The sequence below is a fragment of the Schistocerca gregaria genome, chromosome 1 (genome assembly GCF_023897955.1).
Source record: "Schistocerca gregaria isolate iqSchGreg1 chromosome 1, iqSchGreg1.2, whole genome shotgun sequence".
Taxonomy (NCBI): domain Eukaryota; kingdom Metazoa; phylum Arthropoda; class Insecta; order Orthoptera; family Acrididae; genus Schistocerca; species Schistocerca gregaria.
The window spans coordinates 846,152,589-846,170,173 of NC_064920.1; the positions used below are offsets into that span (position 1 = coordinate 846,152,589).

General features: G+C 44.0%; 1 protein-coding gene across 3 annotated transcripts in view; it reads right to left on the minus strand.

Moving 5' to 3' along the window:
- The window catches only part of LOC126272587 (facilitated trehalose transporter Tret1-2 homolog), a 340,117-nt gene that overhangs the window by 178,696 nt on the left and 143,836 nt on the right, over positions 1-17,585 (minus strand). Inside the window, exon 1 of one of the 3 annotated variants that reach the window (XM_049975527.1) lies at positions 13,924-14,149. The exons of the other annotated variants lie outside the window; for them this stretch is intronic. Coding sequence (XP_049831484.1) covers positions 13,924-14,019 — 96 coding nt within the window. The 5' untranslated portion in view covers positions 14,020-14,149. Of the gene's footprint in view, positions 1-13,923; positions 14,150-17,585 lie in introns of those variants that run through there. 3 annotated transcript variants of the gene reach the window in all.

The following is a 17,585-nucleotide window of genomic DNA, read 5'->3' on the forward strand; positions in this document are numbered from 1 at the left end:
GAACACGTGCAATTCTTAGTTATTGTGCAGCTGACCACTTGTGGCTGCGGACTGGTTTCAGATGTGGAACTGATGGTACAAACGATTATTTGATTGATGTCTGACCTATTTACTACACCTCAATATATAAGTGGTTTTGCATTATGGGTGGTGTTAATAAAATGCCACCAGATGCCAGCGGGGAATTTCAAACGTAACTTTTTAAGCTTATTTACACGTAAGATACCTAATGGCTCAGATCTTTATCTATTAGCCTTCTTTCCTAATTGAATCCCAGATTCGATACCCACTTTTGTAATTGTTCGTGAGCAGATGCAGGCACAAGGGAAAAGGTCACGGGATTCATGATTAACCCCCTCCTGCCCCCTGTTCCCCAAACAACGTTTTACTGCAAGCGCTTCTATTTTTACATATACTAATGTCCAATTTTCAGCTAACTTTTGTAATACGTAGAATCTCTAGTACAGAAAGCCTTAAAATAATTCTACAAAAAAATACAAGATTCGTCTAACAAAGGATACTTTTCAGTTGTGTTCCTCAGCGTTAGTCCGCTTAAATTGGTTTGTGACCTGACTGGCTGTTAAAAACATTCCAGCCAAGAACCGGCACCTACTTATGGGCTGACCGTACCTGCTACCAACGAGAGATCTGACACAGTTTGAGAGAGCAGATGTGGAACAAACAAACCATAGCAAGCTTAGAGGAGGCAAGACAGAAGGGAATGGTGTTCCACTAAATAACAAAAACACTATTGACGTTTTCTTTTGGTTGGTCACCAAAGCCTCAATAAATTTGGAGCACATCATTCTTCTGTCCTGTGTTTTATATAACTACACTCCTGGAAACTGAAATAAGAACACCGTGAATTCATTGTCCCAGGAAGGGGAAACTTTATTGATACATCCCTGGGGTCAGATACATCACATGATCACACTGACAGAACCACAGGCACATAGACACAGGCAACAGAGCATGCACAATGTCGGCACTAGTACAGTGTATATCTACCTTTCGCAGCAATGCAGGCTGCTATTCTCCCATGGAGACGAGCGTAGAGATGCTGGATGTAGTCCTGTGGAACGGCTTGCCATGCCATTTCCACCTGGCGCCTCAGTTGGACCAGCGTTCGTGCTGGACGTGCAGACCGCGTGAGACGACGCTTCATCCAGTCCCAAACATGCTCAATGGAGGACAGATCCGGAGATCGTGCTGGCCAGGGTAGTTGACTTACACCTTCTAGAGCACGTTGGGTGGCAAGGGATACATGCGGACGTGCATTGTCCTGTTGGAACAGCAAGTTCCCTTGCCGGTCTAGGAATGGTAGAACGATGGGTTCGATGACGTTTTGGATATACCGTGCACTATTCAGTGTCCCCTCGACGATCACCAGAGGTGTACGGCCAGTGTAGGAGATAGCTCCCCACACCATGATGCCAGGTGTTGGCCCTGTGTGCCTCTGTCGTATACAGTCCTGATTGTGGCGCTCACCTACACGGCGCCAAACACGCATACGACCATCATTGGCACCAAGGCAGAAGCGAATCTCATCGCTGAAGACAACACGTCTCCATTCGTCCCTCCATTCACGCCTGTCGCGACACCACTGGAGGCGGGCTGTACGATGTTGGGGCGTGAGCGAAAGACGGCCTAACGGTGTGCGGGACCGTAGGCCAGCTTCATGGAGACGGTTGCGAATGGTCCTCGCCGATACCCCAGGACCAACAGTGTCCCTAATTTGCTGGGAAGTGGTGGTGCGGTCCCCTACGGCACTGCGTAGGATCCTACGGTCTTGGCGTGCATCCGTGCGTCGCTGCGGTCCGGTCCCAGGTCGACGGGCACGTGCACCTTCCGCCGACCACTGGCGACAACATCGATGTACTGTGGAGACCTCACGCCCCACGTGTTGAGCAATTCGGCGGTACGTCCACCCGGCCTCCCGCATGCCCACTATACGCCCTCACTCAAAGTCCGTCAACTGCACATACGGTTCACGTCCACGCTGTCGCGGCATGCTACCAGTGTTAAAGACTGCGATGGAGCTCCGTATGCCACGGAAAACTGGCTGACACTGACGGCGGCGGTGCACAAATGCTGCGCAGCTAGCGCCATTCGACGGCCAACACCGCGGTTTCTGGTGTGTCCGCTGTGCCGCGCGTGTGATCATTGCTTGTACAGCCCTCTCGCAGTGTCCGGAGCAAGTATGGTGGGTCTGACACACCGGTGTCAATGTGTTCTTTTTTCCATTTCCAGGAGTGTATATTCTTCACTACTAGTCCTCGGCACGGCCCATTTTCAAGTGGATCTATATCAACAGATGTGGACACATCGTCTTCACCTTTTCATGCCATGAGTACTTGTACACAGCACAGTCATCAACGTTCATTATCTAAAAAACACTGGTGTGCAAAACTGAAAATGCACGTGACCTTCGCATTATGTGTCACTACCAAGTTAAGTTCAAGAACAGAAAGAAATCCAGCAGTCTGTGTGCCAACTCACAGGGCAGTCCAGCGCAACTATACGCGCCAAGGGAACACGCAGAGGACGCTGGTTAGCCGGCTAGTCAAGGTGCAACAGAGCCATTACGGGCAGAACGTCATGCACGCTCCGTTCACTCTGTAGTCTTTCTCACATGGTTTTACAGAAACTATTCATGGAAAGATTTGATTTTTGCTGTACACATAGCTTTATATGTCAGCTTCGTGCTGAAGTGTCCATCATCTTGATAATGGTCATACTTATTGCGATATTCTCATTTAACTAACTCGCTGCGCGAAAATCGAAAAAGTTTGAAACGAAAGATATATCCAGAATGAGATTTTCACTCTGCAGCGGAGTGTGCGCTGTTATGAAACTTCCTGGCAGAAGTAAATCTGCGAGGAGGGGGAGTGGGTCGTGCTTGGGTAGCTCAATTGGTAGAGCACTTGCCCGCGAAAGTCGAAGGTCCGGAGTTCGAGTCTCGGCCCGGAACACAGTTTTAATCTGTCAGGAAGTTTCGAAAGGTATAGTTCGCTATGATTTTGCGTTTGGTGGATACGACACCATGTGTTGCTCGAAATTAATTTAGCTAAGACACTGAATTTTTCTTTACACTTTGGAGGAGGTTTCAATCAGTCCGCAATCTCGAGAAAATGGATTTATGTAGCACATCCATTTGCGATCGCGTGCGAGCAAGAATGAAATGTTCATAACATACGTCATAACTCCTAAACTGTTCGAGGTATCGATGCGAGATTTTGGCAAGTGATAGCACACAAAGAGAAGAGTATTTTTCTGTAAAGTCAACACACAAAACCTTTTATCTATGGCGACATAGCAGAAGCTACAATTTTTGTTTTTCTCCAGTGCAGTACTGTAATCTTTTAAGAGACTTCGTTAGTTAATGGAAAGAGAAATTGCTAGTGTGAAAATAAATGTGAAATTTCTTATGTTATAGCAAACCGACACGATGGGGTTTTCCATAAGGTTGCTTGTTTAATAAGACACTCTGATTCAAGATTCTGTTGCAATAGCTATTGAAAGGTGAGATTGCGCAATTTATACAGTGTTTTCGCAAAAAAAGAAAAATTAAGCCCATCACAAGAGAAATGTAGCCATCCCTCATATTTGATGATGCTTCTTCAAATGAGAAATTGTTAACAATTCAGATATAAATAAATCTCCAATTCTTTTGCAATTTTGGCAGAATCCTGTAGCCTAAGATATTTTTAATAGTGGAAATCTGGAATGGAAACTTACCAAAGGATTTTCTCCCTGTTATTCATCTGAGAAGTATGAAAATAATTCGCAGCAAATAGTGCACCATATTTCTATTCATATATCCATTCAGAGTGAAATGGTGAACTTCTCCACCATAAATATATGTTTTAATGTAATAATATCTTTATAATGTAATAATATCTTTATAATCTTTTCTAACCTTAATGAAAAGACTCAAGCAGGTCATTGCGTAATGAAACAATGTAATTTTAAGGGCCATCGATTGGGGTTTTTGCAACAACATAAATGAAGAAGTTATATGTTTATTTTCATAATGAAGATGTACTGCTTGATAAGCTAGTGTCCTGATTTGTCCTCAGTTCCCCATTTAATAAATCCCTGTTTCAGGGTGTTTAAGATGCACAAAGAAAATCATTTGCCAAGTTTCAGTACCGCCTGTTAAAAAGACACTGTGATACAAGAACACTCAGAAATTTCAATGAAAGGAAGGATTTATTTTTACCTTCTCTCTTTCCGAAAAGCGTCAACACTGGCGATTTTTACCAAATAAGTTTAACAACTTAGATGACAATAAATAGCCAAATCCTATAACGCAACATATCTTTAATGATGAACAGCTGGGATTTGCTTTCTACACCTAGTTCAATCTCAATGGGAATATGAAGAGAAATATAGCACACTATATGCTGCAAATTATTTTCATACTTCTGAGATGAATAATTGGGAGAAAATCCTTTCGTAAGTTTCCATTCCGTTTACTATTAAAAATACGGTGGTTTACAGGATTCCATCATATCTGCAACAAATTGGCGATTTATTTTTGCCTGAATTGCTAAGAATTTCTCATTTGAAGGAGCTTCATCAGTTATCAAGAATGGCTGCATTTCTCTTGTTGACAGGTTTAATTTTGCTTTTTTTGCCAAAACACAGTATAAACTGCACAAACTCGCCATGTAATAGCTACTGCAACAGAATCTTAAAACAGAGTGTCTTATTAAACAAGCAACAGGAGCTCAATATCTTATAGAAAGCCTCACTGTGTCAGTTTGCTGTAATATAAGGAATTTCACGTTTGTTTTCATTCTAGCAAATTCTCGAAGACTCTTAAACAAATTACAGTGCTGGATTGAAAGAATAAAATAAAGAAACATGGGTTCTGCTATATCGCCGTAAGTAAGGGAGTTCCGTATGTTAACCATGTAGCAAAATACTCTCTTCTTTACGTGCTATCCCCTGTCAAACTCTCATATCGATATCCGAAACGGTTTAGGAGATATGAGGTGTGTTATGAATATTTCATTCTCTCGAGCGTGCGGACGGAAGTGAATGTGCTACATAAATTCCATTTTATAGAGATTGGGACTGATAGAGGCCTCCTGCCAAGTCTAAAGAAAAATTCAATATTTTAGTTAAATTTCATTTCCAGCCAAATCATAGCGAACCATGTTTTTCATTGCACACTGTTACGAATTTGGAGCAACTTCTTACTTAAATGAGAATCACGCTATTGTATGACCATTATCAAAATTTTGGGTACTTCACCATGAGGACGACATATGATGCCATAAGTAACATGAAAATCAATTTTGTACCGATTCATTTCTATAAAATCGTTTGAGAAAGATTAGAGGATATGTGCCTCGATTCTGTCAGCGCGCCAACCGTCGCGCCGAAAGCAGGCAGGCTAACGGTGCATGTCTCAGTCATTCCGGCTCGCCTGCAGCCGCGGGACTGCGCCGGTCGCCGCCGCCACCCGGCTGCCATTGTGTGCAGTCTCATTAGGTAACAAGGGGATATCTCCCGCGCTGGGTCAAGCCGCCTCGCGCTAGCCCCTCTGCACTTTCTTCTTGTGCGCACCCTTACACAGCTATGTGAAACTTGGACTGTACATAGAAAGAACTTCTACAGTATAGTACAGAAGATAACTAAAATAAATACGCAACGAGACGAACGGAAACGACAGTTTTATTCGAAGATAATAATTACATTGAAGTCACCGCAGTTTATAAAGTTTCTCCGTACATTACAAAAGGTGGAGCCTGACTCCTCATACGGTGTGTGATCACTATGGACGGCAGTGTATGCTCCGCAACATGCTCCGATGCTGGTTCCAATGTTGGAAAGAATTTCTCAAGGTAGGGCGTTTCACTTCTCTACTATCACGGTTGACTGTTGGACGGACATTGGTGCGTGTGGTCATGCTTCATACATCTCCCCAAAGCATTCCAAACGTGCTCGATAGGATTTAAATAGCTGGAACGGTCAGGGCAGTCCATTCGCCGAATATCCGCTTGTTGCAAGAGCTCCTCCACCTGGGCTGTTCTTTTTGATGGCGCACTTTCAGCTACAAAAATGGAATCACGGCCGAATGCACCCCTCAAAAGATGCACATGGTAACTGAATACAGTGACACATTAACTATGAAGAGCGAGTGTACCGGTTCGAAGATTTGGTCAGTATATTCTGTAACATTATGCCTCCCCAGACCATAGTATCTGGACCACCAAAACGATCGTATTCGATAATATCGCTGTGTGTATTACGTGTTTCTACATCTCGCCATATGAGGGTACTCCAAGTATTGTCGATCATGATGATTTTGGTGGTCCAGTTACTACGGTGTGGGGAGGCACTATGTTACAGAAGGTACTGACCATACCTTTGAACACGGTATATTCACTGGTGAAAGCAAAGGTGACACTGTGCTCCTTTACAATGTGCATCTTTTGACGGGCACATGCGGTCGTGATTTTTGCACGTCCGAAAGAGCAGCGCAGATGGACGAGCTCTTGTAGTAAATAGATATTTGCGCAATGGGTTGGTCTGGCCGTTTCTCCTGATTCATCTACATCTAATCCAGCTATTCACAGTAAAGTGCCTAGCAGCGGGTTCAATGAACAACTTTCAAGCTCTCTCTCTACCGTTCCACTGTCCAACGGCGAGTTGGAAGAACGAGCACTTAAATTTTTCCGCACGATCCCTGATTTCTCTTATTTTATCGTGATGATCATTTCTCCCTATGTAGGTGGGTGCCAAGAGAATATTTTCACAATCGGAAGAGAAAACTAGTGATTGAAATTTCATGAGAAGATCCCGTCGCAACGAAAAACGCCTTTGTTTTATTGATTGCCACTCCAATTCACGTATCATGTCTGTCGCACTATCTACCGTATTTCGCGATAATACAAAACAAGTTGCCCTTCTTTGTACTTTTTCAATGTCATCCGTCAGTCCCTCCTGATGCGGATCTCACACCGCACAGCAATACTCCAGAATAGAGCGGACAAGCGTGGTGTAAGCAGTCTCTTTAGTAGACCTGTTGCACCTCCTAAGTGTTCTGCCAATGAATCGCAGTCTTTGGTTTGCTCTGATCACGGCATTATCTATGTGATCGTTCCAATTTAGGTTATTTGTAACTGTAATCCCTAAGTATTTAGTGGAATTTGTGTGACTTATCGCGCAATTGAAATTTCGCTGATTTCTTTTAGCACTCATGTGAATAACTATACATTTTCTTTATTCAGGGTCAATTGCCACTTTTCGCACCATACACATATCTTATCTAAATCATTTTACAATTCCTTTTCGTCATCAGACGACTTTACAAGACGGTAAATGACATCATCATCTGAAAACAATCTAAGAGGAATACTCAGATTGTCTCCTATGTCGTTAATATAGATAAGGAACAATAGAGGGCCTATAACACTTCCTTGGGGAACGCTGGATATTACTTCTGTTTTACTAGATGACTTTCCGTCTATTCCTACTTACTGTAACCTTTCTGACAGGAAATCGTGAAACCAGTCCCACAACTTAGGCAATATTCCATAGGCACGCAGTCTGGTTAGAAGGTGCTTGTGAGGGACGGTGTCGAAAGCCTTCTGGAAATCTAAAAAGTATGGAATCAGTTTGACATCTCCTGTCGATAGCACCCATTACTTCATGAGCTTGCCGGCCGCTGTGGCCGAGCGGTTCTAGGCGTTTCACTCCGGAACCGCGCTACTCCTACGGTCGCAGGTTCGAATCCTGCCTCGGGCATTGATGTGTGTGATGACCTTAGGTTAGTTAGGTTTAAGTAGTTCTAAGTCTAGGGGACTGATGACCTCAGAAGATAAGTCCCATAGTGCTCGGAGCCATTTGAACCATATATATATATATATATATATATATATATATATATATATATATATATATATATATATTAATGTATGGTTCAAGTGTTAGTTGGCACTGACACATCATGCGAAACCTATTTTCGTTCTAAAGGTTTACACAACAGTGTAGTTCAGTTGGCATGACACGGGTACTACTCGAATGTTCACGCAAATGCTCTCCAGATGATGCGTTTATCTGAACTGAAATTTCTTGGATGTTGCCTTCAAGGGATATACTAAACGCTGATGTGACAAATTATATAAAAGTTTCAATATAATAATAATAATATAGCGTAATTATTTTTATAATCTTAGTCCCTCGTCGCTTGTTAAAAGTATTATCTCAAGAGCGAAGATGATGTTTGGATTGTGGGGCGCTCAACTGCGCGGTTATCAGCGCCCGTACAAATGCGCAATCTTTCCTCACTCCAGTCTCTTTACTTGCATGAATGATGATGAAATAATGAGGACAACACAAACACCCAGTCATCTCCAGGCAGGTGAAAATCCCTGACCCCACCGCCCGCCGGGAATCGAACCCGGGACCGGATGCTCGGGAAGCGAGAACGTGACCGCGAGACCACGAGCTACGGACGTCTCAAGAGTGGGTGGGGGGGGGAGGGGGGGGGGGCTGTAGGAGAGACGGAAAACGAACACCGACTCCTCACCCCTCGCCTATCCCGCCGCAGTGCCACAGATTCCAACGCTAGATACTCGCCTATCCGTGAAATAAACCGAGCTGATGTGAAGTACCCCTCTCATTTTCTCCCTTTAGGATGTGAAGTGTGTATCTAGTTCGTCCAGATGGCTTTGATGGTTGTTTCTGAATTGTAGTAGTGTTGGGTTTCTACTTCTGTAGAAATGAAAGGAAGCAGGAGGGGAGGTAGAGGAGAACCGATTTGCTCACCTACTCTTACTCCTTTTGAGCGTGTTCCCTTCCGACGGGCGAATCGCCACCATCAGTATCACACGGACATGCTCAACTAGACACTGAGGTAAACAACAATATTGGGGCACAGTCTGTTCATAGAAAATTGTATACCATCACCAATTCCATCACTCCCGGTGAATTATCACTGCTGAACGTTTCCTACCGCACCAGGATACAGGACCACCTACCTCACCGTTGACTGCCACTGCACTCTTGTGCGAATGTATCAGTTGATTTACGTTTCTCATAATCAGGAATGTGTTTGACGTTGCACATACCAAAGTGTTGATGTGACGGATTATCGGGAGACATTCTACCCGCACCTCATTTGAAAGCTTTGGGCTGAGAGATGGTAGCTCGGTACCAGCCTCGCACAACAACATTACGTAAGGGTCAAGGTGAAGAGGGAACGGTATATCCCGACAGAGGAAAAAAAATGACGGTGGCTTACGACCGGTTTGCGCAGAAAGTTCGAGACGGCGGGGAGGGAGCCCGGCCACCTGCGGTTATACAACGGCGGAGGCATCTGCCGGTCTGTACCTGCCGGCCACGCTTTCCCAGCGTCCAGGATTAAGGTGTATAGAAAACTAGAGACCAGCCACAAACCCGCCATAAACGCCACACAGATTTCCTAGGCATATTGCACTTCTCCCTCGACAGCGTCACGATGCAATGCTTGTACTGTAGTGGTTTCAAGTAGCGCTACACATTCACTTTTTCGTTTCCTTTCTAATCAGTCAGGCGTTCACTAGCGCAAAATAAATCGCTGATGATGTGTAACTTTCACTTGGAATTCGCGAAGGATGAAATAAACGAAGGTACAAAAATAACTCTCTACATGTGGATGTCCGGTAGGGCGGGCGCAAATGTTGACGTACGCCCGTGTTTTTAAAGATTGGAAAAATAAACTGTGAGTGTGTCTCGTATTGGCCTTGTCTAGAGGTAAGCTAAGCCACCAAACCAGGAGTAGGTATATTATAGCTCAAACTCACTGAGAAAAAAAATGCTAATGTCAGATTAGCAGTTAATACCACACCTAGAACGGCAGTCGTCGAACAGACTTTGACATTCAGAAAGGATACTTCAGCAACACAGTTCTCCTGTAAAGCAGGAGAGAGAGGTAAGAAGTGGCCGTGTATTTTCCAGATTTTAGCTTTGACATCTGCACTGTCTGATCAAAAATATCAGGGCCCTCCCATGTAATGTGAAATTGACCACTAGAAATCACCATAGGCTGACCCGCCGTTACAAAAGAAGGCGGTGATTATTGTGTTGTCAATATAGAAGCAGCAACAACAGTACTAATCGGTCAGTTTTTCTCTCTGACTCAAACGTGAAGTAGTCATCGGATGTCACCTGAGTAAAAAATGCCGAGGACTTTTAACCCTTTCTAAAGCCAACTGGTGGCGATGTGATTGTGAAATGGAAACGTGAAGAGACACCTGACATCTAAACCAAGACCAGGTAGATCTCATGTGCCGACGGACAGGGACCGTCGAGCATTGCGGATGGTGGTTGTAAAATATCGTATTAAATCAATGGGAGAAATCACTCGTGGGCTGCAAAGTGCTACCAACAGTCCAGCTGACACATTGTGAGTGGGGAGTTTTACAGAATTGGCTGCACTGCTCCAGTAGCTACTTATAAGCCACATATTTGTGTAATCAGTGCTATGCGACGCTTGATGTGTCTTTAGAGCGACACCACTGGGCAGTGGGTGAGTGGAAACGAGTGTTTCGGAGTGCTGAATCACGCAATGCCATGTGGAAATCCGAAGGAATTCGGTTTGGCGAATGCCTGGAGAGCGTTACTTGCCAACGTGAATCTACATCTACATCTGCATACATACTCGGCAAGCCACCATGGTTCGCGGCGGTGGGTACCTAGTGCCACTACTAGTAATTTCCTTTCCAGCTCCAGTCGCAAATAGAGAGAGGAAAACGACTGTCTGTATACCTCCATACGAGCCCTAATTTGTCTTAAGCGGTGATCTAGCGGTTCTGGGCGCTCAGTCCGGAGCCGCGCGACTGCTACGGTCGCAGGTTCAGATCCTGCCTCGGGCATGGACGTGTGTGATGTCCTTAGGTTAGTTAGGTTTAAGTAGTTCTAAGTTCTAGGGGACTGATGACCATAGATGTTAAGTCCCATAGTGCTCAGAGCCATTTGTCTTAAGGTGGTTCGATGAACGCTCTGCCAGGCACTTAAATGTGATTTGCAGAGTACCCATGTAGATGCATCTTCGTGGTCCTTACATGAAATGTACATTGGCGGCAATAGAATAGTTCTGCAGTCAGCCTTCCTCTAAATTTCCTCAGTAGTGTTCCTCAAAGAGAACGTCGTCCATGGATTCTCATTTAAGCCCCCGAAGCATCACCGTAACACTTGCTTACTGTTAGAACCTACCCGTAACAAGTCCAGCAGCCCGCCCCTGACGTAGTGGGCATCCCAAACATTCGAGCAGTAGTCATGAATGGGCCGCACTTGCGCCGTATACGCAGTCTCCTTCACAAATGGGCCGCTGTTTCTTAAAATTCTCCCAATAAACTGAAGTCGACCATTCTCCATCCCTAGTACAATCCTTACTTGCTCATTCCATTTCATATCTCTCTGAGTCTTTGAAATAAGGTAGAGGTGATATTATGGTATAGATTAGAATGTGACCCCTTATGGGATTTAAGAAAAGGCTAAGTTCGAAACGATATGAACAAATTTCACAACAGAGCTACCCAAGTACGACTCACGACCCGTTCTCACAACTTCAATTCTGTCAGTACCTCGTCTCCTACCTTTCAAACTTCTTAAAAGATCTTCTGCAAACCTTGCAGAACTAGCACTCCTGAAACAAAGGCTATTGCGGAGACATGGCTTAGCTACAACTTGGGGGATATTCCCAGAGCGAAAATTTCATTCTACGTTTCACAACAGTTTTGAACACTGACTGTGAATTAAATAGCATATGATAAGTGTTTTTCATTGAAATTTTCCTGTACCTGTATTGACCGTTGTATCGTATTCTATATTTAAATGTCGCATATGAAAATAATAAACTCAAGTTTAATGCCAAAATCAATTCGTATGCAGTTCTAAACAATCTACAGCGCAAGAAGAAACTCATTATGTGACTGGCTGCGTTAAAACTCAAAACTTGAATAATTGGAGCTACAGCTTTATTTTCCACCTAAAGCAGCAAGGTACTAAGGCCATTTGTAAGCCGAGTGACAAAATTGAAAGCGCCCTGTCCATTCAGCAGTAGTGCGTGCCCGAATGTACCTTTTTATGACACAAAGTGCCTGAATAAGTAACTCTTATTGTTGTCAGGCATCCACGAGATGTTCTGTAAGTGACTTCCAATAACCCTCTTTCCTATGATATTAATCTCTAATTTAAATTCTTTGTAAAATTTGCGTACACAGCTTTCTAGCAATAAGCCTGTGTCCCTCCCTTTCCTACTACCCCAGCCTTTAATTTTTCTGTAAAGAGTTCCAGTAAGTTCCACTGCCTAGGCGATAAAACTGGTATTATACTACGACAGTGCTCCAAATGGTGCCAGACAAGTATAAGCATTATTTGCTTCATTATAAAACATGACATGTCTGCGCTCTTTTGACCAGCGATTCCTGTGGAGCAGTAGAACCGTGAAAATCGAATCCTACCGTTCCTCAACGGGTCGTCTTAGAACTGATCTCTGTATCCGAGCTACAACCAAAGTTCCCTAATTGGGCGATAAGGTTGTCTGTTTAAAATTTAGCGGTCTATTAAGTTATCTGGATAGGATTCATTGGGGTTCCCACTACACAAAAACGCAATTAAAGTAAAACGTTAGGACATGTCTCCCGCAAAAGTCTTGTACCCGTCTAAATTAACAACTCCTTAGACTCAGTAAAATAGCCCCTTTGGACTAATTCTGGCACAAGGTTTTACGATGTTGACACACTCTGGCTGCATCTGAGTCATAAGCTATCAAATGGTTCAGATGGCTCTGAGCACTATGGGACTTAACATCTGTGGCCATCAGTCCCCTAGAACTTAGAACTACTTAAACCTAACTAACCTAAGGACATCACACATCCATGCCCGAAACAGGATTCGAGCCCGCGACCGTAGCGGTCGCGCGGTTCCAGACTGTAGCGGCTAGAACCGCTCGGCCATCCCGGCGGGCCATAAGCTATCGTTATATGTAGCGCTTTACGTTGCCTTTACCGAAGAAAAAATGGCTCTGAGCACTGTTGGACTTAACATCTGAGGTCATCAGTCCCCTAGAGTTTAGAACTACTTAACCTAATTAACCTTAGTACATCACACACATCCATGCCCGAGGCAGGCTTCGAACCTGCGACCGTAGAGGTCGCGCGGTGCCGGACTGAAGCGCCTAGAAACGCTCGGCCACCGCGGTCGGCTTTGCCGATGAGTTTGGCCACACGTTTCCAAGTCCGTTTAACACAAATAAAAGTAATTACATATTCGAAAGAAGAGACACCAGGCATTCATATAGTTGATTCGCATAGATGGGTAATGGATTCACCGTATTCAGTGCGGATACACAAGTACGTTCCATCTCCTCTATATATAATTATATGGCACTACTGATGGTACATAAGAACAAGCGCGGATTCGAATGCAAAATTGTGTCCAAATTCAAAAGTAATCGGTGAAGAACTTCCAATGACATTCAATTTCGAAGAAACCAACATTTACATTTTTATTTATAGGGATTATCCAGTATTACTATTGCATTGTTAATTATAATTATCCTCATGGTAACATTTTAGATGTAATTAATTGAACAAGAAGAACATGTAGAAATGGTTTTGTACGATGGTTCAAATGGCTCTGAGCACTATGGGACTTAACTGCTGAGGTCATCAGTCCCCTAGAACTTAGAACTACTTAAACCTAACTAACCTAAGGACATCACACACATCCATGCCTGAGGCAGGATTCGAACCTGCGACTGTAGCGGTCTCGCGGTTCCACACTGTTGCGCCTAGAACAGCTCGGCCACTCCGACCGGCTTTGTATGATGATTTGATATGTATAATCCCTGTCCAATGCAAGTGACATCGTTCAGCGCCCTTATCTGCACAGACTAAGTGAAACAACGAACAACATAATTGCCTGGGAGAGAGGCAGACGCCAGGCAGCAGGCGCTCGGCCGAGATTGCGCCAATGGCCGCTGATGGCCGCCGCCGCCACCGCCTCACAGCCGCTCATCGCCGCCTATACCAGCAGTCGCATCCGGCTGTCACACACGTGGCCGCGACTCACGCGCGAAGGCTGCGCCCTGCAGTCGACCACTGCCCTATGCAGCCGGGCCTGCTCGCTCCGAGCGTACTTTCTGACTGACAACACGCCACGTCACCTCTCCCCCCTTCTCTGCCCCCCCCCTTCCCGACAGCGTGTCTCTATCTCTGCTCTTATCTCTATGTTGGATTTTTATAGTTTATTCTCCATTTCGCGCGGTACTTTAGGGACATCATGGAGCACACTGCAGTCTAAAACAACAGAGTGCCTTTGTAGTTACGTGATAAGTGTCGTAGTCGTCACGTAGAGGACAGTGGGAGACATTACGTAAACCGAGTCCCTACTTGGCCGAGGTAGCAACGCCCCTCATGTCACACTAGTCCAGACAAAGGCAGTTGTTTCGAGTTCAGTTACCACCACTTGCTATCCAAGCTAGGTGAGCTGAAAGCGCACGTTTCATCAGGGCTAGATTTTATGGCAACATTCAGGATTAGAGCCCAGACTTCTTTGTTGTGTCCCACCGATTCAGACCCGTCGGCCTCGTAGGTTATATTCAGAAAATTCATCGCCCTTTCTATTTCAGTTCATTAGAGATGGAGCGTTACTTGAGATGAACAAGAACGTGAGATCTCATTTGAGGAACTAGCTAGACTTTTGCCTAAAGAGATTGAGACAAACAACTTTTGCTGTTCGAAAGAAATTTCATGTAGCGTGTCGATAGGTGACTAACACTCCATTTGTCAACAACGAAAACACGACACTACCCTCTGCTTGCTCCAGACACCCTCATCAACTGCTCTACACACATGTGCTACAGACATAACATTCAACGATCTCGAATAATACTAAATCATTCCTACTAGGAGGCATAATCGGTTTTCGGACTTTCAAAGCCAACAACATCGTCCATCTCTTTCTTTTTACGCAGAAGAAGCACATGTAATTTAAAATCCCCAACACTGAACTTCTAGCTGCGTCCCTTTCGTTTGCCCGAAGTCGCTTTAAGGATCGGGGTAAATTGTCGACCTTTCTCTGCCCCTTGAGTGTATTTATATATTTTGCTGCCTTTGGCTTATTTATTCAGTTGACCAGAATACGTTTAGTGAAAAAGTAATGGATTAACATCGCTTCAAACATAAATCCGGCAATCGTGATTTATTTATTTTATTTTTATTTTTATTTTTTTTTTTTTTTTTGACGGGGCGCGACAGCGTAGGATACGTTATGACATTTTATAATGAGCAATTCCAGGTAAGCTGCAAATACTTTAATTAATATTGTTTCTTCTTTTCTACAACGTTGTTTCGGCGCCAATCTCAAGTATACCTGTCGAAGTTACACTTGGTGAGTCAACTAACGTAATAAAAGTTGCTTATGAAGATCAGTTTACATATATACTTACATCTGTTGGAACAGGAGCCTAAACTGCATCAATGAGTAAACTGTCGACTGTCTACGGTCGTGTAAGTTCTATTTGTATATAATTTTTTTCGTAAATAATTTTGACACATATAATGCTATTTCAACCTGAATATAGTTAAAAAATACATTGTCCTTTTGTAGACGGTGGCGTTCGAAAACCAAAATTTAAATCACAAACATCGAAAAATAAGTCGAAACTAGCTTCCAAACCCAGCAAGTAATATGCACTACACGCTGTGGCAATCATAGATATTAGTTATTTAAAGAAACATCTCTTATTCCCCAATAGCGCTAACACTAAAGCGTCGTTTGTTATAGAATTTCATTACAATACGAAAAGCCCGGTGCGCAAAACTTAAGAAAGAAAGTAACTTTCGCCAGATATATCACTGCCAAGTAACATATTTCCATGAAACTTGGACCAATTGTTCCAGTATAGTACAGACGGTAATTGAAAGAAATACACAATGAGACGAAAAGACATGACACTTTCATTCAAAGACAATTATTACACTGAAGTCACCGCTATTTATGACGGCCCACCGGACATTAAAAAATGTGGGACATTGTTTTTATTAGGGTTTGCGATCACAGCGGACGGCAGTGTGTGCTCTGCAAAGTGTTCCCATGGTCACCACAAGGCTGGTAAGGAGTCCGTGTGGTAGGCCAATCCATTCCTCCATCAGCGTGGTTGACAAACTCTCGTATTTGGTGCGTTTGAACATACCTGTAGTGCGGGTCCCCAACGCATCCCACACATGCTCTATTGAGTTAAGGCCGGAGGAACGGGCAGGCTAGTCCATTTCTTGAATGTCCTCTCGTTCCAACAGCTCCTCCACCTGCGCTGTTCGTAGTACTGACCATTGAATAAAAACAGACTGATGGAGTTGCAATGGGAAGCCCGTTGTCACCTGGTGTAGCCAATTTGTTTATGGAGGACTTTGAAGAATGTGCATTGGAGTCAGCGACCTTGAAATCTGCGTGTTTTTTTTCAGATATGTAGACAATACTTTTATTGTTTGGCCTCGTGGTAGTGAGAATTTAAACCGGCTTTTGGAACACCTGAATTAAATCCACCCGAATATCCAGTTCACTATCGAGTTAAAAAGAATGGATGCCTTCCCTTCCTTGATCTGTTGGCCAGAAGCAAGACGGATTGGACGTTGGGATATTCTGTTTATGGGAAGCCTACTCACACTGACTTGTATCTGCGAGCTGATAGTTGCCACCATCCAGCTCAGCGTGAAGGAGTACTTCGTACCTTGGTTCACAGGGCCCACGTTATCTTAGACCCTGAAATTTTGGGAGCTGAGCTATCAAACCTCGAAGTCACCGTTCGTCAGAATGGTTATAGTGAGAGGCAGATCAAACGTGCGTTGCGCCATCAGCCTTTTGTGCAACGGGTGAGTGACGATAGCAACGAAGTGGCACCTAAGTTTCAGGTCTTTTTTCCTTACGCAGGAAGCATTTCCAATAGGATTGGCCGTATTTTGCGGAAATATGATGAGAAATGTGTTTTTCGGCCACCTTCGAAGATTAAGGCCCTGTTGGCGTCCGTAAAAGATGATTTTGGTATGCGTAAGGCTGGTGTCTATCGTATACCTTGCAGTTGTGGCATGTCATATATTGGTCAGAGAATCAGGACTGTGGAAGACCGGCATATTGAACATAAGCGTCACACACACTTAACAACAGCCGAGCAAATCTGCTACTGCAGAACATTGCCTTGACACCGATCATCCTACGGAATACAACAACACGGAGATTCTGGCTTGCACGTCCAGCTATTGGGATAGTGTCATTAAGAAAGCTGTTGAAATCAAACTATCAAGCAACCTTATAAACAGAGATGGTGGATTTTGTCTAAATGCTGCCTGGAATCCGGCTCTGTCTCTCATCAAAAAACAGAGGGACAGAATTAGGGCTACCTCACCTGTTGATTAATAGTCACTATCGATAGTCCTGATGTTGGTTATCTTTGGTTGTGTGTTGACTTTGCGGTTACTTGTTCTGTGTGTGGTATCTTCCTTGTTGCTCCTCTGTGAACCGGGGTATTAAATTCCCTTGCACATTGTTCCCTTCTTGCAGTTGTGCCTTGAGATAGCAGGGTGTGC